Source organism: Pelophylax lessonae, assembly GCF_965119305.1.
Source record: "Pelophylax lessonae genome assembly, chromosome: 6".
NCBI lineage: Eukaryota > Metazoa > Chordata > Amphibia > Anura > Ranidae > Pelophylax > Pelophylax lessonae.
Window position 1 is genome coordinate 298,320,177 of NC_138773.1, and position 24,514 is coordinate 298,344,690.

At 43.5% G+C, this 24,514-nt stretch overlaps 1 protein-coding gene across 1 annotated transcript in view; it reads right to left on the minus strand.

Annotated features, from left to right (window-relative positions):
- ZRANB3 (zinc finger RANBP2-type containing 3) overlaps positions 1–24,514 on the minus strand; it is a 463,076-nt gene that overhangs the window by 53,213 nt on the left and 385,349 nt on the right. The window contains exon 15 of the mRNA XM_082260204.1: positions 22,787–22,888. Within this exon, the coding sequence (XP_082116330.1) occupies positions 22,787–22,888 (102 nt within the window). The remainder of the gene's footprint in view (positions 1–22,786; positions 22,889–24,514) is intronic.

Sequence of the window (24,514 nt, forward strand, 5' to 3'; positions counted from 1 at the left end):
TGTGGGAGCCAGAAGAATTGTTGGTTGGTAAGAGATCAAATACTTGTTTTACTCACTAAACTGCAACTCAATTTATAACATTTGTAACATGTGTTTTTGGTTGATATTCTGTCTCTATCATTTAAAGCGGAGTTCCGGGCACAAAATCGATCTTTTTTTTTTGTGCCCGTCCGCTAGTTCCCCTTCACCTGTAAAGGAATTGGATAGTTAGGTTTTTTTTTTTTAAACATTCACCTTGTAATTGAAGATCGAAAATACTCACCTCAGTGTACTTCCTCCCTCAGCGCCGCGGCTCCGCCGTCACTTCCTGTCTTGCGATGATTCCTGGGAGCTGAACGTCATCACTGCCAGGAATCAATGCGACGGCACCGGCCCCGCTCGTCACTTCCGGGGCTACACCGCATTCCCCTGCTAAACAGCTTCTGGGCATGCCCAGAAGCTGTGGAGGAATGCGGCGCCGCACCGGAAGTGACGAGAGGGGCCGGTGCAGGCACATTCTGGGAGAAGAGGACGCGGAAGAAGATGCAGAAGAGGACCGCGCTGGCTTCAGCTGCCCACAAGAGAGATGGCAACACTGTGGAAGAAATTTTATAAGTGAGTAAATAAATTTCATCTTGCAGGTAAGTGCGAACTGGGACAGATCAGATCAGAGGCTATCCATTGTGGAATGTACTAGCCCTGACTGTCCCGGGGGTATGTTCACTGAAAAATGTTTTCTGTGCCCGGAACTCCGCTTTAAAATACACCTATGATAAAAATTATAGACCCTTCATTTCTTTGTAAGTGGGCAAAAGTACAAAATCTGCAGGGGATCAAAATATTATTTCCCCACTGTAATAGACTTGCAATTTTATTTTATATACCTACCTGAAAATCATTTTTAGAAGCTGGTGAAAAAAAAAAAAAAAAAATCAGTAAACTGGTGAAAGACCAATACCAAATCGATTACAAATTTGACAATGCATAGCAACACTTGCTATTCATAACCAGTTTAAATTGCATTAAAAAAAATTTGCCAAGCTACTAGAATTTGCAAATAGTCTGTGGCCAATTTAGACCGCATCAAGGTTTTGCAAATGTTTGTATAACACGGAAGAATGCAGCCATAATTATTCCTTAATACCGGATAATACAGGATTTAGAGAACAACACAACGCAATTTGAAAAGAAGTTAACGTTTTATGACAATCGTTTCCTTTTGTAAAAAATTCAAGCCTTGAGCAGAAACTAAAGTGTTCCAGACTTTAACTCTTCTACAGAAGTCTCAGCAAAGCTTTTGCTAATACACTTTGAAAGTGCTTGCTCGGTTCAAGAGTTAAATTACCAGGTTGCCGAGACATGTCAAAGTTTTAGCGCCAAGTGCAATTTTCTTCATTGCTTAGGAGGGGGGGAAGGGGGGAGAGCTTGACGTTATTTCTAAACGGTGTGGTTCACGCTGGGTGTGAAAGTGTTAAAACACAAGGCTATGAATATTGATGAATTATCACAGTTGGTAATTCTGCAAATGAGAAGGAAAAAAAAATCAGTTTCCTTGGCCTCCGCATCCACAGAAACATGTAGGTGTTAGAATTTGCTAGAGGAGCAGAACCCAAGTTTATTTTCAGCAGAAGCAGACGCTCGCACCACTTGTCTGAAATATATATATATATATATATATATACATACACACACGGTATCTCACGAAAGTGAGTACACCCCTCACATTTTTTAAAAATATTTTATTACATCTTTTCATGTGACAACACTGAAGAAATGACACTTTGCTACAATGTAAAGTAGTGATTGTACAGCTTGTATAACAGTGTAAATTTGCTGTCCCCTCAAAATAACTTAACACGCAGACATTAATGTCTAAACTGCTGGCAAAAAAGCGAGTACACCTCCTAAGGGAAAATGTCCAAATTGGGCCCAATTAGCCATTTTCACTCCCCGATGTCATGTAACTTGTTAGTGTTACAAGGACTCAGGCATAAATGGGGAGCAGGTGTGGTAAATTTGGTGTTATCGCGCTCACTCTCTCATACTGTTCACTGGAAGTTCAACATGGCACCTCATGGCAAAGAACCCTCTTGAGGATCTGAAAAAAAGAATCGTTGTGCTATAGAAAGATTGCCTAGGCTATAAGAAGATTGCCAAGACCCTGAAACTGAGCAGCAGCACAGTGGCCAAGACCATACAGTGGTTTAACAGGACAGGTTCCACTCATATCAGGCCTCGCCATGGTCGACCAAAGAAGTTAAGTGCACATGCTCAGTGTCATATCCAGAGGATGTCTTTGGGAAATCGACGTATATGAGTGCTGCCAGCATTGCTGCAGAGGTTGAAGGGGTGAGAGGTCAGCCTGTCAGTGCTCAGACCATACGCCGTACACTGCATCAAATTGGTCTGCATGGCTGTTGTCCCAGAAGGAAGCCTCTTCTAAAGATGATGCACAAGAAAGCCCACAGTTTGCTGAATACAAGAAGACTAAGGACATGGATTACTGGAACCATGTCCTGTGGTCTGATGAGACCAAGATAAACTTATTTGGTGCAGATGGTGTCAAGCGTGTGGGGCGGCAACCAGGTGAGGAGTACAAAGACAAGTGTGTCTTGCCTAAAGTCAAGCATGGTGGTGGGAGTGCCATGGTCTGGGGCTGCATGAGTGCTACCAGCACTGGGAAGCTACAGTTCATTGAGGGAATGTCAAAATGTACTGTGACATACTGAAGCAGAGCATGATCCTCTCCCTTCAGAGACTGGGCCACAGAGTTGTATTCCAACATGATAATGACCCCAAACACACCTCCATGACGACCACTGCCTTGCTAAAGAAGTTGAGGGTAAAGCTGATGGACTGGCCAAGCATGTCTCCAGACCTAAACCCTACTGAGCATCTGTGAGGCATCCTCAAATGGAAGGTAGAAGAGTGCAAGGTCTTTAACATCCACCAGCTCCGTGATGTCATCATGGAGGATTGCAAGAGGACTCCTGTGGCAACCTGTAAAGCTCTGGTGAACTCTATGCCCAAGAGGGTTAAGGCAGTGCTGCAAAAATATTGGTGGCCACACAAAATATTGACACTTTGGGTCCAATTTGGACATTGTCACTTAGGGGTGTACTCGCTTTTGTTGCCACCAGTTTAGACATTAATGGCTGTGTGTTGAGTTATTTTGAGGGGACAGCAAATTTGCACTGTTATACAAGCTGTACACTCACTACTTTACATTGTAGCAAAGTGTCATTTCTTCAGTGTTGGCACATGAAAAGATATAATAAAATATCTACATAAATGTGAGGGGTGTACTCACTTTTGTGAGATACTGTATATATATTTTTTTATTAATATATTTCTATGTATAGTGTCACGAAAGGCATAATTCATTTATATTATTTTTCCAAGTTTTGCAATTAGAGCCAAAAACAAAAAACAACAAACGTTGCTTGCCTTTTGGTTTATTGTGTTTTGCTCTGGAGATTCAATATAAGTGGCACTTAATTGTCTGTGATACTAGAGTATGATCAATAACAGCTATTGTTCAGGGAGCAGGTTTCCGTTTCAAAGGAATAATATTTATCCAAAGTATGCAACTATATAAAATTTAATGTATACATAGTAGCAGAGAAGGTCACTGTACAATATCTGGATGACCGTTTTAATAAAAATCTGTAGTTACCAGTATAAATATTAGAGATAAAAATACATGATGGCACACAATGTATGCTCAGCTCTGGCCCACAGGTCCACTGGAACACAATCTCATTCTAAGGCTGCTATAAATAAACAATTACAGCAGAATGATTTTATTTATTAGGCTGGATTGTATAAGATCTGTTACTCAGGTACAAGAGAACTTATTTGACAAACAATATTAAGAAGAAAAAAAAAATGATGACAATAATTTACGCAGATCTACGCAACCCCCCCTCTATAATGGTCCTTTATATTTATAAATGGTGTTATGTCGTTCTTCCCTATTACCATACAAAAATATAAAAACTAGAACTGCAAATGTATACATTTTTTGAGTTCTACAGTATAACATTATCTTAGAAGTAGCAATGGATTACAGATCACAAGGATTAAAATAAATAAATCTGACAGCAAACCTTAAAATGATCTTCATCCAGTTGTGTTGTCCTATAGCAGGGCGGTAATATAATAAAATTTATAAGTTCTATCCATTACCCAACACGTCCAGCTGTGCTTCTACAGGATAATGGAGTGCTTGTCATGCCCAACTGGAAAGATTTAAATCTGGCATGCTATCTGCCTGCAATGACCAACATTTGGCAGTGGGAAGTCTACATTAAAATTCTGACTTCGTCCTTCAGCATAAAATTCTAAATAACGGTGGAGAAGGAGCCTATTATTAAAACGAGTATCCCTCACTCCCTTACCTACCTAGTTCCCCTAAACACATAAATGGTTGCAAAATCCCTGAAATGTCTTGGCTAAAGCATAATTGAAAAATATATTTGATGCTAGTTTGACCTTTGATCCACATGTACAAAATGTTGTCAGAACATCTTTTTTCCACTTGAGAAGCATTGCTAAGCTGTAAACTGTAGCTGATCCATATAATTGTGTTCTCCCGTCTTGACTACTGCAATGCCCTACTCGCAGGTGTAGCTAAATCCAATATCAATAGACTACAATATGTACAAAATTCTGAAGCCAGAATCCTAATTAGGTCTGGTACAAGTGATCATATTACCCGTCAGGTTTTGCATAGACTTTAAAGTGAAGTTCCACCCAAAAGTGGAAGCTCTACTTATCAGCTTTCTCCCCCCTCTGGTGATACATTTGGGACCTTTCGGGGGGGGGGGGGGGGGAATGGGTACCAGGCAGGATAACAATAGAACGGGCACACAGAGATGGTCCCTTTAACAACTTACCGCAAAGTGACGTATATATACGTCGGGTAACTTTGCGGGGGTATATCGGGATGATGCCTCTAGCTAGAGGCATCATTCCGGTACCGTGGTTTAGTGCCAACGGTCGGCTTTCCGTCGGTAACAACCGATGCGGCTCGGGAGCCGCTCAATTGTTACCCGGGTGAGAAGGAGGGGGCGTCCCCCCCCTCCCGCCGCCTTCCGTGACTTTTACCGGGGCTCCCGTCCCACCAGGAGCCCCGAGCACCCAGCCGGCACGTCCTCCGGCTGGATGGAGTCCCGATCAAAGCCGGAAACGGATTTGATCGGGTATCCGATGACGTAACCCAGAGGCGGCGTCCATGACGTCACTTCCGGGTTAGTGTGCTGCAAAAGGCGGCATATTTAAAAAAACGGCTCGATTCCTCCATAAAGTGTACCCGTCACTACAAATTGGTGTCACAAGGGAGGTTTACATTGCTTGTGACAGCAATAAAAGTGATCAGATTTTTATTTTTTTTAAAACTGTAATAAAGTTAAAAAAAAATAAAATAAATAGGAAAAAAAAATTTTTAGCGGCCGCTGTCACCGTGTAACGCTCCTGCGTTTCATGTATGGTGTGGATTTTCAGCTGCAGAAATATTCCACTTCAGTAGTCATGTAAGAGAGATCCTGAGATACCATTCCCAACCTCAATGACTCATCATGTGTGGAAGGTCTTAATTCAGCTAGTAAATACACACACTCAACAAGCTGGTTCCTAGAGTGACTTTATGTATGTAGTAACACAGTGATGAAGATTTAAGAGACAGGTTGAGTGGAGGTGGTAGGTGACAGACACTTGAAGGTAAGACAGTAGCAGATGGATGCAGGTAGGTTTAGCAATCATGTATGGTAGCAGATGACAGAGTAGCAGGTGGACATACAAGAGAGATCAACCCAGTGCAGGAATAAGTAGCAGTAGTCTTAAGAGCTAGCAATCTAGATATGCAGATGTGATAAATAGTCTTTACTATGCAGAGCTAGATAGTGTAAGCTTAGTATAAGTTTATAGAGGGTTCCCCTGCGGGGTATTTAGCACTAATAGCAATACAGCCGAAGGTTGGTTCAGGAGGAGCGGATGATCCAGAAGCAGGATACAGGGATCAGCGCAGCGAGGTTCCGTCAGCGAGGTATGCTTGCAAGCATGAAAGCTTCAAGCCTAGTTAGCATCCAGGTAAGGGTGTTTGAACGAACACATGTGAGTGAGAACCGGCGATTTAAATAGCCATCTAGTCCGGCGCTGAGTGATGACAGCATCAGTCTTAAAGGGAAACACACCTATATGTGTTTCTTCTATCTAGGTAGATGGAAATCACCCGGAAATAATGTGATAGGAGGCACTGAGAGTGCCAGAACCTTACACACCGCTAGCTCGCGCACAAAAAAAACGTATATAGAAGTCGAGCAGCGAATGAAATCGCTGTTCAAACCACACATGTGAGGTATCGCCGCAATCGCCAGAGCGTGAGCAATAATTTAAAAAAAAGAGCTACACTCTAACTCTAAACTGGTAACCGTTAAAAAAATTTAAAGCGTCGCCTATTGAGATCTCTATTGACCGTAGTTTGTCGCCATCCCACGGGGGGGCGCAATTTTAAACCGTAACATGTTGGGTATCTATTTACTCGGCGTGACATCATCTTTCACAATCTACGAAAAAAATGGGCTAACTTTACTGTTTACTATTTTTTAAATGCAGTGAAATGTGATTTTTCAAAAATTTTCCAAAAAAATGGCGTTTTAAAGACCGCTGCGCAAATAATATTGCAATGACCGCCATTTCATTCTCCAGAGTCTTTGCTAAAATAATATATATAATTTTTGGGGGTTCTAAGTAGTTTTCTAGGAAAAAATACTGGTTTTAACTTGTAAACAAAAAGTGTCCGAAATAGGGCTGGGGCTTAAGTGGTTAAAAGGAAGTCTTGATCAATACTTATAATATCCTCTGGGCCCTCGATCCTTCCCACCATATTTAAGAGGCTTATTGCCTACCTGGGAATATCTTTTGAATAATCTCCTGCCTAGTCACCGTGCAGACCCCTTTGCAAGGGCGTAATATATCCTTTTATCAAAGCAGTAGATGGTCCAATTAAAATTAAAACTAATGGAATATTGGGGCACTATTCATGCACATTAATATAGTGTGTGTGCTGTATATGGTCACACAGGCACCCCAGTGCTCCAAGTTTGACATGAATACATTATATAAGGATACAAATACATTATTGTACCATCACTTCTAATTCACGCACCATTGATATTTGCTACACCATCAGCCTGCTGAGGAAAAATCTGTCCGCCCTATGGTCCTGCACTTAGTGGAACACTAGCTGGTTCTCTGGTCTCTTAACCCTGAAGAAGCAAATCCAAGCGAAACGCATTGGCTGCACAGGGACCAATTCCATCTTTCTTTACTGAGACCCACCACTTGGTTATCCTATTTGTGTTTTTATAAATTGTTTTGTTACATGTTCAATGTATGTACGTCTATAGAGCATGTTGGTACATGGTTTTTTTATATATGAAAACTCATTAACCACTTCCGCACTGCTCACTAGAGCTGTACTGCGGCAAAGTGGCTCGATAACGTCTGGCGACGTAGTACTACGTCACCAGACATTCCCCTCTCTCGGCGGCGCGCGCGCTGCGCCGGAGGCTCGCTCCCACTGTATTCAGTCACACTACTCAAATTCTGGACTTGTGTCCCCCCTACTCAACACACTGCAATTCACTTCCACAGGACATCAGAGAATCATCTTTTCTAAACCCATTCAAATCAAATCTAAATAGTTTTTCTTTAGGCAAGTTTTCACGTAATTGTCCCTTCTCCCTCTGTTTTACCCTGTGCATTTCTTGTGTATGTAAAGCACTTTGTGAAGCATAGGCGCTATATAAGTTTATTATTATAATTAAAGCATTTGCCACTTCAGGATTCCATGGCATCTGGTCACATGATAAACGACAACTATTTGGTCACATGTTCTCTACTCTATGGGGACTACCCAATCAATATGAATGCTGATCCTTAACCTTAAGCAGTGACCTGACTGGCCACCATAGATCCCAGTGTAATGGTTTCTTTATCCAAGATCCGCATTTTAGAGCTTCCACTTCTGCTATAGCTTAGGTGTTTAAGGGAGCAGAGTGAGCAGGGAAGGTGCAAGTGATCTTTTTTTTTTTTCTTTAGTAAAATTATACAACAAGCTATCGCTGTTATTTACTTTTCGTACTGTAAAATTATTGACAATTTAGTCAGATTTCCATGATCCTATTAGTGTATTTTTGGATTGTGGGTGGAAACCTAAGACCTTAGAGGAAACCCACTTAGGCCCTATTCACACTTATGCGACTTTGGACCACAAAGTTGCATGACGTTACGTCGCTTCTGATGTTCGGGAATAGGGTGGAAGTGCTCATAATTTGTATAACATGCAAGGAAGAAGATGATTAGAGATGTGAGAACACATTAGAATCACCTACAGGTAATCCTACCTCCTCAGCTGAATGCACAGGTGTCCACACTCTGGGGATAATTGTTAACGAATAATGCTATATAATCCTACAGAAATGGATGGCTCCCCACTTGCTGAAGAAGCTCATTAAGGAGCGCAACACTTACAGGTGGAAGGAGGAGCGACTGGGAGAGCTGATGATATGCTTGTGCATCACATTGTTATGTATTTTTATCCCTGTGTATAGTTTTAATATATCATTTTAAGCAGAGCGCTATGATTTTTCCTTATTTTTTGGCCATACATGAATGATTGAGATTCCTAGAAGAGTCCAGTCTGGTCCAGGAACATCTTGTGGAGGAGCACTCCAGTGGTATCCAGAGAGATATATTAGCAGGCGATTGTGACTCCGTAATGGGGTCATTGCTTGGAGGAGAGCAGACATGCCAGCTAGAGGTGGTGGTCACTGAAGTCACTGGATTATGAGTTTTTTTAACACTTTTTAGAATCGCACGACGGTGGAATTTTTTATTCTTTTATATATGAATTGGGATTTATAATATTGATTGAGCTACACTTGATTTGTTATACTGTTGTTGATTTAAAGTTACAGGTGGACACACTTTGATAAGTGTTGGCAGCAATCACAATTTGCAATTTGGTAAAGCTAATAAGTGGTTTATATTCTTTGTGTATAATTATTATTGTGTTGATCACATACTGATTTAGATGTAATAAGCACTAGTTTGCGCACAGAATTTTCACATTAGGCTTAATTAATATTGCGCTGATTAAATATTGTGTTTAAGTTGCATGACATGAGTCATTGAGTACCATCCATATCGGATATCTGTACAACTTAAATTTACAGCAACTTTAAAGTAGTTCCTGCGCTACTTGGGTCCAACTTTCATGCGACTTGAGGGCCATAGACTTAAAAAATTGTATCTGCATGGTATATAAGGGACTTGTGTGCAAAAAGAATGCCAGCAATTAAATATAAATGAAAAAAAAAAACAGCCGCAAAAAAAAAAAAAAGTCTCCCCCCCCCAAAATCCAATGCAGACCCTCAGCCTGGCAGGTCAGGAATGGTGGGGGAGCGAACCATACTATGCCACTCAGGTTCCGCCCTCCCTCCAAAAAGGACCTGGTCCCCATGTTGATGAGGATAAGGGCCTCTTCCCCATAACCCTGGACAGTGGGCAGGGGGGTCTGTGGGCAAAGGGGGGGCTTATATGAATATGGAAGCCATCGTTACAAGGGGGCCCCAGATCCCACCCCCCCATGTGATTCTAATTCAAATCGTTCTGAAAATTTGGAATTCCTTAGAAAATGAACAGACTAAACGAATACTCTATCTGCACGTCTAGCGACTTTGTACGGCACAAACAAAATGATCATCTAGGTCATAGCCGAAGTCATAAAGTCGCATCAAAATCACATAAAGTTGCCCGGTAAAGTTGCAATGGAAATCGTGCAAGTGTAAATAACAATTTGACGATGGAACATACAAACTCTGACCAGGCAGTCCCTCTGGTAAGATACAAACCGATGACTCCCAATTGCTGCAAGACTAAGCAAGACTATCACTGGCCTGCCAAAACAGATGTTCAATGAAATAAGATTAACCACTTCCCGTCCGCCATATATATGGTTAAGTTATCCTGACTAGGCGTCATATGCCATCCGACAGGTTAAGCTGCAGAGCGGCGATCGGTGGTGCGGTGTGTCATTCTGACACCGCATCTCCGATCCTGGTAAAAAGAGCCTATGACATAGGCTCTTTACCATGTGATCAGCTGTGTCCAATCACAGCTGATAACATAGTAACCAGGAAGTGCCATTTATTGGCTTTCCTCAGTTTGCGCTGGCAAGGCGCATGTAAAGGAGAGCAGATCGGTGGCTCTCCTGACAGGGGGGTCTGCACTGATAATCAGCGTATTGATTATCAGTGCAGATCCATCAGGGATGTCCACCAGAGCCCCACCAGGGATGCCAACCCATGCCACTAGGGATGCCAACCCTAGGCCACCAGGAATGACAATCAGTGCTTTTCAAAGATGCCACTCAGTGCCTATTAGGGATGCCAGTCAGTGCCCATTAGCAATGCCCATCACTACCACCTCATCCATGCACATCAGTGCAACCTCATCAGTGCACAGTGGAGGAGAAAACATAATTATTTACAAAATGTTATAACATAAACGAAGAAAAACTTTTTTTTTTTTTTATTCATTTTTGGTCTTTTTTTATTTGTTTAGCAAAAAAGAAAAAACCCAGTGGTGATAAAATACCACCAAAAAAAAAAGCTTTATTTGTGGGAAAAAATGCAAAAAATTTAGTTTGGGTACAGTGTTGCATGGCCACGCAATTGTCATTCAAAATGCGACAGCACTAAAAGATGAAAATAGTCCTGGGCAGGAAAGGGCAGAAAGTGCCCTGTATTGAAGTGGTTAAGGAAAGACAGTCTGGTGTGAATAATATGAAAAGACAGTATTTTGAAGCAGCATTGCTAGCTCAGAATGTTTACTCACTTAAGCATTTTTTCCTTTAAAGCAAATCTTTCACATGCTTGTGCAATTCAAACTAAGCAAGTGATCATAAAAAAAAATCTATAAACAGAGATTAGGATCAATGAACGACACATGTCATAACAATTGGCAGATCCAGAGATGAAGACAGCTGAAGCTATATGAAAATCCCAACTGTTCCTTTAAACAGAGAGTTGATCCCACCTCAGTGGAAACTTCCCTTTAACATTAAAGAGACCCCTTCATAAACTCAAAAAAAAAAAAAAATTGCAGGTAAAAGATGATAGAGGTAAAAAATTTAAATTATTTACAATGATTTCATTTCTATTCACTTGCATTGTGCCTTTGAACTTGCTAGAAAAACTAAAACTCATGAAAAAGTAGGCCAAAATTGTTGACACAATGCATTTTATTATGGTACCCTTGGTGCATACAATCCTATCCTACAGGCTTTGAAACCCAGCTACAGCTCGTGCAATTTAACTATGGGCAACACACACACCTTTTTAAAATTGTTGGAAGGAGGGATGGTGCACTGCGGTGTAAAAATACTCCATAAATGAAAAAATACTAGCAAGAAAGTGTTGATGAAAAAATGTCAAAGTTTTAATGGGTGAGAGATGGAATTAAAATAAAAGCCAAACCAGTCCTGGAGTCTCCGGTATCTCCCTGGGGTGCTGTGGGAATCCCATGCTGTAGAAAGCAGGACGATCCAGACCCAAAGATGGTGAAAGGAGGGGAGAGATGGTATGAGATCCCAGGGGTGCAGGAGGACGTCAATGCGGCTAGAGAGGACCTTGTGGGTACTGTGTGCAGCCGCTACACAGACCTGGTGCCGGATCCACCACAATCGCAGGAACTACCGCCTGGATGACGTCACTGGAGGTGATGACCAGAACACCGGTGGAGCGCTTGGCTGGATGTAGGAGATGAAACGCATGATTCTGGTTGTCGCAACTACATGTTTCGAGCGCACCTCCGGTGACATCATCCAGGCGGTAATTCCGGCGATTGCGGTGGGTCCGGAACCAGGTCTGTGTAGCGGCCGCACACAGTACCCACAAGGTCCTCTCTAGCCGCAACGTGCTTCATGAGTGGAAGAACATCACTGGAAGACAGCGAGAGATCAGGAAGACCTTCAACAAGCTCTACCCTCGAAAATGTCTAAAGCATTCAGCAACTTGTGCATGATGATCACTTTACAATCGTGATCCACTCAAAACACCTCAAATGACTCATTGCAGCATCGCTGTAAATTTGCCCAGTTTCACACAGAATTTCACATTTGCTATTTGTTCTAACTTGCTGTACATGATGAATTAGCAGACATGGTAACGCACGTAGTCAGAATAGCACCATTTGCACATCTCCGGATGATGTCTTTCGGCACACTGAAGGTCGGTGCTCCCTGTGACTATGCATGCAGCCTTTTGCGATGGGGATGGAGTGCTTAGTTTATTGAATCAGCTGAATACTAAAAGCATGTACTGTTTATTATTATTTATTATTGTGTATCTGCTGTAAACGCTCACTTTTATAAGTTCAATGTATAGATCTGTAGAGTGGTATATCAACAGAAGTCATTGTTATGATTTGGGTAATTAGCTATGTAGCCACGCCCACAAGGGCGGTATCTCCTCCCATAATCTTGAGGGTCACGTGGGGCCTTGTCCACTGTATTTAAATCATGGTCTCAGCCATGGCCTTCAGGCTCTGAGGAAGAGGCACGGCCTCGAAACGCGTCAGCCCTCCGTCTACATGAGATATTGGACTTTTCTATTGATGCTGCTCTTTGGAATTGATATGCTGGTCTATCACGTATGTTTGTGAGTAGTTGATTTTAAACTTATGTTATTAAAAGCCTACTGAGAATAACGCGCTAGGCTGGTGCGCCCTTTCTTTGTGTTTATATTTGCATAGATATATATATATATATATATATATATATATATATATATATATATACACACACACACACAAACAGTAGCTCAAAAAAGTGAGTATACCCCTCACATTTTGTCAATATTTTATTATTATATCTTTTCATTTGACAACACTGAAGAAATGACACTTTGCTACAATGTAAAGTAGTGAGCGTACAGCTTGTATATCCGTGTAAATTTGCTCTCCCCCTCAAATAACTCAACACACAGCCATTAATGTCTAAACCACTGGCAACAAAAGCGAGAACACCCCTAAGTGACAATGTTCAAATTAGGCCCAAAGTGTCAATATTTTGTATGCCCACCATTGTTTTGCCAGCACTGCCTTAACCCTCTTGGGCATGGAGTTCACCAGAGCTTCACAGGTTTGCGACTGGAGTCCTCTTCCACTCCTCCATGAGGACATCACAGTGCTGGTGGATGTTAAAGACCTTGCACTCCTCTACCTTCCATTTGAGGATGCCCTAAAGATGCCTAATAGGGTTTAGGTTTTGGAGACATGCTTGGCCTGTCCATCACCTTTACCCTCAGCTTCTTTAGCAAGGCAGTGGTCGTCTTGAAGTGTGTTTGGGGTCGTTATGTTGGAATACTGACCTGCGGCCAAGTCTTGGAAGGGAGGGGATCATGCTTTGCTTCAGTATGTCACAGTACATGTTGGCATTCATGGTTCCCTCAATGAACTGTAGCTCCCCAGTGCCAGTAGAACTCATACAGCCCCAGACCATGACACTCCCACCATCATGCTTGACTGTAGGCAAGACACTCTTTGTACTACTCACCTGGTTGCCGCCACACACGCTTGACACCATCTGAACCAAATATGTTTATATTGGTCTCATCAGACCACAGGACATGGTTTCAGCAATCCATGTCCTTAGTCTGCTTGTCGTCAGTAAACTGTTTGCAGGCTTTCTTGTGCATTATCTTTAGAAGAGGCTTCCTTCTGGGACAATTTGATGCAATGTGTGGCGTATATGGTCTGAGCACTGACAGGCCTGAACCCCCCACCCCTTCAACCTCTGCAGTAATGCTGGCAGCAATCATATGTCTATTTCCCAAAGACAACCTCTGGATAGGACGCTGAGCACGTGCACTCAACTTCGACCATGGCGAGGCCTGTTCTGAGTGGAACCTGTCTCAGTTTCTGGGTCTTGGCAATCTTCTTATAGCCTAGGCCATCTTTATATATATATATATATATATATATATATATATATATATATATATATATAGCAACAATTTTTTTTTTCAGATCCCCAGAGAGTTCTTTGCCATGAGGTGCTAAGCTGAACTTCCAGTGACCAGTATGAGTGAGAGCAATAACACCAAATTAAACACACCTGAGACTTTGTAACACTAACAAGTCACATGACACTGGGGGGGGGGGGGTGGCAAATTGGGTCCACAACCCAATAGGGACTGCGACAGGATAACGCTGCCAGTTCTGATACCCTATGGGTCGAGGTAATAGCCACCAAACATGTCACCTTCTGGGATAACGTAGGCAAGGGAATCTCCCGAATATTCTCAAATGGAGGTTTATGGAGAACTGAAAACAATAAATTTAAATCCCATGATGGCAAAAGAGACTGTACAGGTGGAGCCACACATCGAACCCCCTGAATGAAGGTACAAACTAAAGAGTGCATGGCTAGGGGTCGCTGAAAGAAGATTGCCAATGCAGACACCTGGCCCTTGATGGTACTCAAGGCCAACTTCGGATCAACACCCTCATTGAAGAAAGGTTAAGATCTGAGCCACAAAAAAGGATCGAGCATAAGCGCCAATCGACTCACACCAAGAAATGTATGCTTTCCACATACGATGGTATATCTTGCTAGAGGTTGACTTCCTCGCCTTCACCATAGAAGGGATCACTGATCCAGACAAACCTCTATCTCTCAGTACCTGGCTTTCAATAGCTAAGCCAAAAAACAGAAACTGTAAAGCAGGATGGTAGATCAGCCCTTGGGATAACTGGTCCTCGATGAGAGGTAGCCCCCAAGGGATGTTTACGGACACCAAAATGATTGGAAAACCCTCACCCTTGATTCTCTGCAGGAACTGCGGAACAAGCTTGAGCCGAGGATAATACTGGCTTTACCGTACCCCTAGGATGCCTGCAGCATCTGCCAGAGGAACCCGTGACCTCGCCATGAACCTCCTGTGGCGCCAAACCCGCTAAAGGAGCTGCATGTAGGACTGTACAAACAGAAGTGTCTTGAAGATGGACACCACCAGACCCAGAACCTGTATGCAATTTGTGAGTATAGACTGTCTGTGTGACAGCAGCTGGTGAATCATGGACTGTGGTTCCCAAATTCTGACCAGGAGGTCAACATTAAATCCAGAGTCAGATCCTGGAGATTAAATTTCCTAGGGGGGGCCTTGGGTACTACGGACATCACTCGAACCTTTGCAGGAATTCTATCCACACAAGGAGACTCACGGCCTAAAAACCCCAAAATGTACAAACTCTGCCCCCCTTTTTTGGTACCCCCAAAATAATAATTTGGTGGATCCCCTTGATGCTCACGAAGGATGTCCATGGGGTTGGAAACCAGCGAATATGTCCCCCCCATCCCAGTTATAGAGGGCAGACCTTCAAGCTAAAGGGGTGTTGTCTGCGGATCTGGAGATGCCAGCTCTAGGCTTACCAGACAAAGGTTGCTTGGAACCTCCCGGGGAAGACTTAAAAGATCTATTTCCCTTGTCTTCAGTCCCAGGAGCACAAAATAATTTTCTTTGGGCTGAGAAGGAGGGCCCACGTTTGCCATGAGGCTCCTTTCCTAGAATGTGGCAGAAAGGTGCTCCCCGCCCCCATGAGAGACCTAATGATGTCAGCCAGAGTGGCCCAAAACAGGCGATCACCTTGAAGGGGCAGATTAATTCTTGGAAGCTTGGTCTGCAGACCAATTCTTAAAGTGGAGTTCCACCCATTTTTGGAACTTTAGATCTTTGTAATCCCCTTTAAAATGGCTTTTACCAATGGAAACTTTTTTTTTTTTTTTTTGCTAGTAAATACCTTAATTTTGGCTTTATTCCTCCTCTCCTCACTTCCTGGTCCGATCGGCGATGACGTCATTCGGCGATCCGCAGTGTCTGCTGGGATGTATTCTACTTGCAGTAGCTGTATCTGTACTGAGCCGTGCCTGCCCCGCCTCCGCCCCGCCTCCTCTCATTGAATTGCATTGTATGAATGTATTAAGGCCGTTCTTTGCCCAGCCTCCGCCCCGCCTCCTCTCATTGAATTGCATTGTATGAATGTATTAAGGCTGTTCTCTGCCCAGCCTCCGCCCCGCCTCCTCTCATTGAGTTGTATTGAGAGGAGGCGGGGCAGAGGCTGGGCAGAGAACAGCCTTAATACATTCATACAATGCAATTCAATGAGAGGAGGCGGGGCGGAGGCTGGGCAGAGAACGGCCTTAATACATTCATACAATGCAATTCAATGAGAGGAGGCGGGGCGGAGGCGGGGCAGGCACGGCTCAGTACAGATACAGCTACTGCAAGTAGAATACATCCCAGCAGACACTGCGGATCGCCGAATGACGTCATCGCCGATCGGACCAGGAAGTGAGGAGAGGAGGAATAAAGCCAAAATTAAGGTATTTACTAGCAAAAAAAAAAAAAAAAAGTTTCCATTGGTAAAAGCCATTTTAAAGGGGATTACAAAGATCTATGTATTCCAACCTATTAAAAATGGGTGGAACTCCGCTTTAAGCCACAACAGGCACCTAATCACCACCACTGAAACAGAGAGCTTGGACAGCACAGGAGTTGTATCCAAAGCTGCATCACAAGTAAACTGCAGCCCCTGGACCAACTGGTCTGCTAAATCAACATAAGCAGTGGAAACCTGCTCACTGCCCTTGTGCAAAATCTTGGCCCATTCAGTTAGAGTCTGAGACACCAGGGCTGAGGCCAAGACTGATCGCAAAGCCGAACCAGTCATAATAAACATGCTGGGTGCCACAGCCTCCGTTTTCCTGTCAGTTGGGTCTTTAAAGGATGGGGATTCCTCTGCTGTGATCATGGTTGCTTTATTCAACCTGGGAACAGGACGGTCCACCACTGGTGGACTAGTCCACTGTTTTAAAAGGGATTCCTCAAAGGGGTAAAGTACTGAGAAACGTTTGGGGACCACAAAGGGTTGCTTTGGTTGCATCCATTCTTTATAGATAAACCTGTCAAAATAAGGAAGATAAGGAAACACCCTAGCTGTGCGAGGTGACGTGTGTGTGCCAAAAGACAGCCACATCCATGGCCACATCAGCCACATCCTCCATTTTTAAAGTCTCACACACTGCAGTAATAAGTGCATCTACAAGTGCTTTCTCATTCACTGCTGCGACGGTGGAGGAATCATCCTATGAGACGTATCGGGGGGCGTGATATCAAGTCCCCCTTGACAGGCAACGTCCACGGCAGCACCAGGTTCAGAATCAGCAGTGACAGACTGAGCAGGGAAAGGCAAAGGGACACTTCCTCCTGGGCCTTTGCCCACATGCCACTTCCACTCGAAAGATACCAAGGACTGTAGGACCGCCGTCAGTGCAACCATTGGAATCTGGAATTCCGAGGGACCTGCCACCTTCATGAGGGGGTCAGTTGGGGAGATGTGACCCTGAGGCTTCATAGGAAAAGGAAGACCCTGCAGTACAAAAAGGTTTTTTGGCTCTACTTAAGGATCTCCCAATGCTCAGTGTACCTATTAGCAGAGAGAGCGAGATACTGGGACCCCCAAGGACCTACTAGCCAGGGGAACGCCGCAATTTGGACTCGGCAACCACAATGGACGCCATCCATTTCATATATCCCGGGCAGAGGAAGAGGAGAAAGAGCCCCGGCATTACCATGCGGCTCTGGCCGTCTCCAGCATCTCACCAGATTAAGGGAAAAAAGCCACTGTGATGGCATGAAATACACAAACATGGCCGGCAGCCACTCAAGATAGCGAGAACAGGCTGCCAGGATCCTCCCTGCGCCCTCTGCAAAGGGGCCCCCCTAAGGTTAAGTACCTTACACCGCACCACGCAGGGCATGCATTAAGGGGACTCCACTGCGCCCTTTGCAACCGCTGTGCCCTCTGTACTGGGACCCCCATCTGCAATATGCTTCACACTGCATATATCAAGACATGCATCCAGGGGTCTTCCCCTGCGCCATCTGCACTGGGACAGTGGACCCCTCCAGACCAAGGTACTGCCCCCCCCCCCCCCATACCACCAGGGCAGGACAAAAACCACCCCAATACCTTTATAGAGGAGGAATGGCAGGGAGACACCCAGGGTTCTCCACTGCGTCCCTGCCCTGGGACCTCCACCAGACTCTAGGTCTGGGACATTCACGGGGGGGGGGGGGGAGAGGGGAAGCCCAGCTTAATTGAGGGACTTTGGGATGGGAGGAGGGAACCCTCAGGCAGATCAGATCATCCCAGGAGCGTACCCGCGTTCACTCCAAACCGCCAAAAGGAGAGAGGGGGGACTGTACTTACCATTCCATGGTGCGGGTGACGCACCAGAAGGAACTCTTCATCAAAGTGAGGGAGCTGTTCGCCAAGGGAACGCTGTGACTCGGACCAGCACCCGGTCGTATGAGACCCTGCAGGATGTTTACCTCAAGGGCCAGCCTCTGTCCGTGAGGCTATGTTGTGTCGTCTGCACGTACTTACTGGCTGGACTGGGGGGACCACTGGATCTAGATAATCCAGCCCGGCAGTTGATTGTAGATCTCCCAGGGAAAAAAAAGATGCATGGAAGGAGAAAAAATTGCTAGGATCAAGAGATCCTAGCAGGGAGCCCAGGTCCTTACTCCTGACTAGACTGATTAAAACTGAATGCCTATAGCAGAGAGGGAGTTATATATCAGTTGAGGATGGCCCATGGGCTTAGCCAAGTGTTTTTTGTTCTGTTTAGTCCTACTCCTGAAGGAGGGGATATAACCCAGTAGTTAGGATTTATGTAGCGCTATGTCCGTCGATGAACGAAAGAGAAAGTTACATATTATTGCTCTGTTGGGTACATTATTTATATACTGACCACTTTAAATTATTTATAATTTATGTCTTACCCAAGACAAGCCGATAAAGACATCCATGGAAACAGAATATCGACTGGTGCTGCAAAAAAATAAAAATAAAAAAGCCATTGATCTGGCTGGTCCGCATATTGCCTCATTACCGGATTTTCAGTTGCTTCTGCATTAGATTTATTCCATGTCGTTCCTAGTCTTTGATTAAGATTTACCTTTTCGTTTCTCATACGATCTTCTGGTGCTGTCTATTTATTGTTCAATAAAGCCTTCCTATAACCAGGAATTTTGCTTATTTTGCTAAATTCCCACCTGCTGAACTTTAGATATTATGTTATTACAATAAGCTTAAAGGAGAAGTACAGCCAAAGCTCGTTTGGCTGTACTTCTTTTGTGGATCACAGGAGTGCACTTCGTTCTGCTCCCCTAGAACCCGTTTTCAGCAGAGAGAAGCCCGCTCAGGAAAGATCGGGACCATATGGTCGGGATCCGCCCACATGCCTGGACCGGCACCCAGCTCAGTCTCTCAAGCCAGCTGCTGAGAGCCTGTGCCGGTCGCTCCCACTCTCTCCATAGCCCAGTGCTTTAAGTGGATATAAACTGATTCTGTAGGCTTGTACCTACAGGTAAGTCATGGTTTAGGAGAGATTTACACTTCATGCAGCCAGTGATGTCACCGGCGCATGCGTTCTTAAGGGACAGTATACCCGTGCTGTCCCTTCAGAGCTGCGGCCAGTGACTCCCGTGCACATACGGGGGAGTGACATCATCGCGGCCCGGCCAATCAGATGGCTGGAGGACGCAAACCCGGAAGGAAGACCCGGTGAAGATGGAAGCGTCTGTCAGAGCTCACAGTGAGGCGGTGCAGGGTTTCGTTCCAAGGTATCTCATAATGTGCTAGTGTGCATACTAGCATATTATGCCTTTACTTTTCAGGGTTTTTAAAAAAAATACATACATATGGCACGGTTTACTTCCTCTTTAAGTGAGCTCGGGGGGGGGGGGGTTAGGAGTAGAGCAGAGCACAGGGAGCCAGTATGATTCCAAAAAATCAAAAAATCAATGAAGTGCATTTCCTTTAGAGAAATATTTTACACTTTCGTAAAGCAAGTGATAGCTGACAAGTCACCTATCTACTACTTCTATTTGCAGCACTGTTTCAGTTACTTTATGCTTCAGCTGTTTCCTTTTAAACCTGAATGACAGCTTTAGCACATGTGTACAGTAGTTTTCATTCACGTGAGAACCTCTTTCTTCCCTATACAAGTCAATAGTGATGTAAATGCAGTATAAGGCAACTTAAAGTGGAACTTAATGCATCGATTTGGGCCTCATTCACACCATGATTCAGAGACGTCAGTTTTTCTGCTCTTATTCTGCAAGGGCACAGCAAAAATAATGGTTTGTTCTATATGTGCCCAGTTCACACCACAACGTGCTAAATTTTTCCACGCTGGAATCTGCATTGTGTATACAGTTTTCTGCACGGGAAAAAAACTGAGATGACATCAACACTGGTGTGAACAGGGCGCATAACTGACAGTCATGAAAACTGATGTTAATGTGCAATAAAACTGATGTCTCTGGAAGTGAAATCTGCGTGGTTTTCCCTTCAGTACCCATCAGTTTGAATGCGCGTATGGTGTGAACGAGTCCTAAAGATTTTCAAAACAGAGTTACATGCCCGGCATGCCAAGATTACTAACTGTCACATTTGCACTTGTGCTCTTATCCAAACTGTCAAATTATCAAACGGCTGGAGTCATAACTGATCTGCAACTGCCATGGTGCTGCACATATGATCAAACAGAGGGTAAGATGGCAGCTTCCTTGACAGAAAAAGAGAGGAGGGTTTAGTTCCACTTTAAAAGCACATAAAATGCAAGTCAGAAGGAACTGTGCAGCAACTGTGTAGTCACATTGAATGATCTCAGATGCATCTCAGGCTGGGTTCACACATATGCAATGTGGGAACCAGCAGGATTCCTGAGCGGGTTCTCGCATCACATCTAACACTGCACTCGAGTGTCAATGTAAAGTTAATGACACCCCCCAAATCAGTTCGCAGATCACAGTGTGAACTGTGAAATGGTACAGAAATCAGGTTGCAAAACTGTATGGCAGAATTCTCATCACACAGACATCGCATGTGATCTGCACAGTAATGCAGTGCGAATCAGATGTGATGTCTGTGTTCGCACCAGTGTGACCCCAGCCTCAAACTGATACTAAATCCAAAATGAATGCACCTAAAGGTAGGCTGAATTTACCCATATACAAGTGCACACAAACAGCAGGGAAGTTATATTGCTTTGCCCTGGAGTTTAGAATTGTGCCTTTCCTAGTCTCCCCCACTGGTCCCCTCTTACCTCTTCCTTCTTGGTTACTGGGACCTTTCCCTTCCCTGTTTTCATAACTGACTAAACAAATCTTACATCCCCTCTCCCCAATATATAAGGAACCCCAGTCTATGTCAAGATAGTAATGGGGAGAAAGCACTTAACCTTGGACACCTGCAGATTTGCTAGCTTATGTTTGTTACAATGGTTTCATTGGTCCTGAATTTTTCTTTTTGTTATCACTGTCACTCCCCTGATTAATGTAAACAGTCCTATGTCATTAATAAGCAAATTGCATTAAAAATGTGTAAAAGAATAGAGCAAAAAAAAAAAAAAAAAAATTGCGTAAAACAATTGCAAAAAAAATAAATGATTGGAACTGTGGATATCAGTTAAAAACAAACACATGTGCAGAACTAAATAACAATAGCACCTTCATATTTTAAGTTTTTTTTATAAGAATGTTTATAAATCCTAAAATGACTTACCTGACTTCACTATCAAATGAACCTCTGCTGCGCCTCCGCCGGCGGTAGACAAAGTGGGGAAGATTTACTAAGGCTGGAGCATGCAAAATCTAGTGCAGCTCTGCATAGAAACCAATCAACTTCCAGGTTTTATTGTCAAAGCTTAATTGAACAAGCTGAAGTTAGAAGCGGATTGGCTTCCAAGCACAGCTGCACCAGATTTGAGTGCTCCAGTTTTAGAAAACCCCCTGCCCCAGTTGCTTGCTATCTGCTCTCTACTGTTGCTGCCACCCCTTCAAGAGGTCAATGGCACCCCTTTAAAAAAAAGACCCGGGGTGACCACTGGTATGGACATTTTCATCAGTCAATGAGCAGCATCCACGTCACAAGGAGGAGACATGGACACTTCAAGAAGGGCCCTCTGACACTACAGACAAGAAGGAAGTACCTGATGTAGACTGTCATGTTATCATAATTTTCTCATGATTTTTTTTAATTATTGTTGATAATTAGCTAAAAGGGGTTATGGAGTGGTAGAACGGAAATGTGCTTTTTAAGCTGCCTAGAGTTGGGCTTGCAATAGATGGATAAATGAAAATGTTAATTAGAAATGCATGCACTTCAACTTCTCTTTTATTTTATATATTTTCATTCTTTGGATAAAAGTTCCTCTTTAAAACGCTGCACAATTTTTTTTTCACCCTTCTTTAGATCTCTTGTGTTTTATCCCTGCCATTCTGACAGTGATGCTTCAAACGCACAGCACCTCAAGGTCCTATAAAAGACCATTCGGCATAGCGCTGATCATTTATATTAAGCAGCATGCTTCTGTAGTGAAAATACTGTCTATCAAATCTTATTTAAATGCTGTTCTGGAACTTAGAGAATCTGTGTACTTCTGTGTGATATTTAAACAGCTCAGAGACTGAACGCCGCAGTCAAAAGTTAAATAACACTTCTTAGGAAAAAACACAATTGGTCTCGAAGTGCGGCAAACTTTTGGAAGGACTTCCAATCACTGACGAGCTGTGCTGTCTCCTAGCAGAGAGACTGTGATTTCTTCCGACATAGAAGATAAAGCTCAACGTGCCACTAATTAACCCACTTTACAAATGACTTATCTTACCAAGGATCTGTTTGGTTTCTGCTGCATTGCTTCGGGTAAGTCATCCCAGTTTTCCAATTTAATATCCAAAGGAATGAAATTACAGTTCAGTGGTTCTCCATCCTAATGAGATAAACACAGGTTTACGGGTTTAATAAAGCAGTGCCGAGATATGATTTGCTGATAATTAAGATGTGTGTCAGTGCTCCTCAGATTCTGCAGTGCTGAGAAACGTGACAAAATCTCATTTACCAATTATTATTTTTTATTGACACAATTAGCATTTGATTAGGGACATATGCAATCATCTAAATAATTTAAAGAAGAGCGATGGTCTAATTAAAAAACAGGATATTGTTTTAAAATGAGCGGATCGTGAAGAACAACCAATTCACACTTCTGCCTACAGCTAAGATTTAGCACCACAGTGGAAATCCTTAAAGATGATGTTGGTGGCAGAACCCAAAGAGTAATGGTGTGGCGTATAGGACGCATGCAATGTCCTGCACCAGTTGCATTATGGGAGGTGAGCTTTTTTCCCCTGGATGAGGCTCAGAATAAAAATATACTATATGGGCATGTTTGAGGACACCTGCCCATCAAACTTACCTACATCTCCAAATGTTTGTGGATAAACTCACCAAATTGAGTCCAGGTGTTTCCAGTGAAGAGCACAGTCAATGCTACAGCATACAAAGACGGTTTATCTTCAGGCTGAAGAAATACTATGTGGGCAAGTTTGAGGACTCCCATCACACCTTCACGCATCTCCAAATTTATGTGGACAACCATCCAAATTGAGTTTAGGTGTTTCCAGTGAAGGGTACCGTCAATGCTACAACTTTTTAAATAATGGAGTGCTTTTAATCTCATGGCAAACGTTTCTGCTTCAGCAGAACTATGCCCCTGTGCACAAAGCCAGCTCTATTAAGACGTAGTCTGATGAATTTGGTATGGAGGATCTTAAATTGCCTTCACACAGTACTGATCTGCAGGGTATAGAATGCCAGCTGATCATGAAGTATATGGGAGCAGGATCAAGAATATAGGATTTACAGCCACACGATAAAGAGATTAGACAGCCAAGAGGGACATAAAGGTTCAAAAGATGCCATATGTTTCATGCTGTGTTGGGGATGTTCAGTACTCCAATTTCTTAATCTATGAACTGTAATTTTTCATCCTATACCCATTTTCCATGTGGAAGAACTGCCATTTCTGCACATGACAAAATGCCCAGGCACTAATCCCATAATCTCAGCTGTGAAGAGCCAGTCTCACAAATCTATGCATGTTAGATAGGATCATGTGACCAATGCCTAGGTATCTTGGTAAGTGATCATCTGCCAGGGCAGCCCTGATGATCATTTTTATGAAGAACAGTTAAAATGGCCTTCCAGTTATAACCCAACTAATGCTAAACCTTCTCCCACCCTCATTCTAAGACTATTCTATCCAACCCTGTAAAAAAAAAACCGCTATGCTAACTTATTCTGAAGCGACTCTGGCCCGGTCTCCAGCAGCAGTTTGGTGTGCAGAGAGCAATCCGACATGGGCTGGGAAATGCCTATGAGATGACGTCACCCATAGACTTACTATCGGGCATCTGTGGTCGGCTGCCTCTCCTACCACCGCGGACAGGTCAGTCTGGGATTGGAGTGGCTTCAGTATAGGTAAGCACACCTAGAGGGTAAGAATGGAGGTGTGAGTAGATTTAGTGTGAGGTATGACTGGAGTTCCACTTTAACA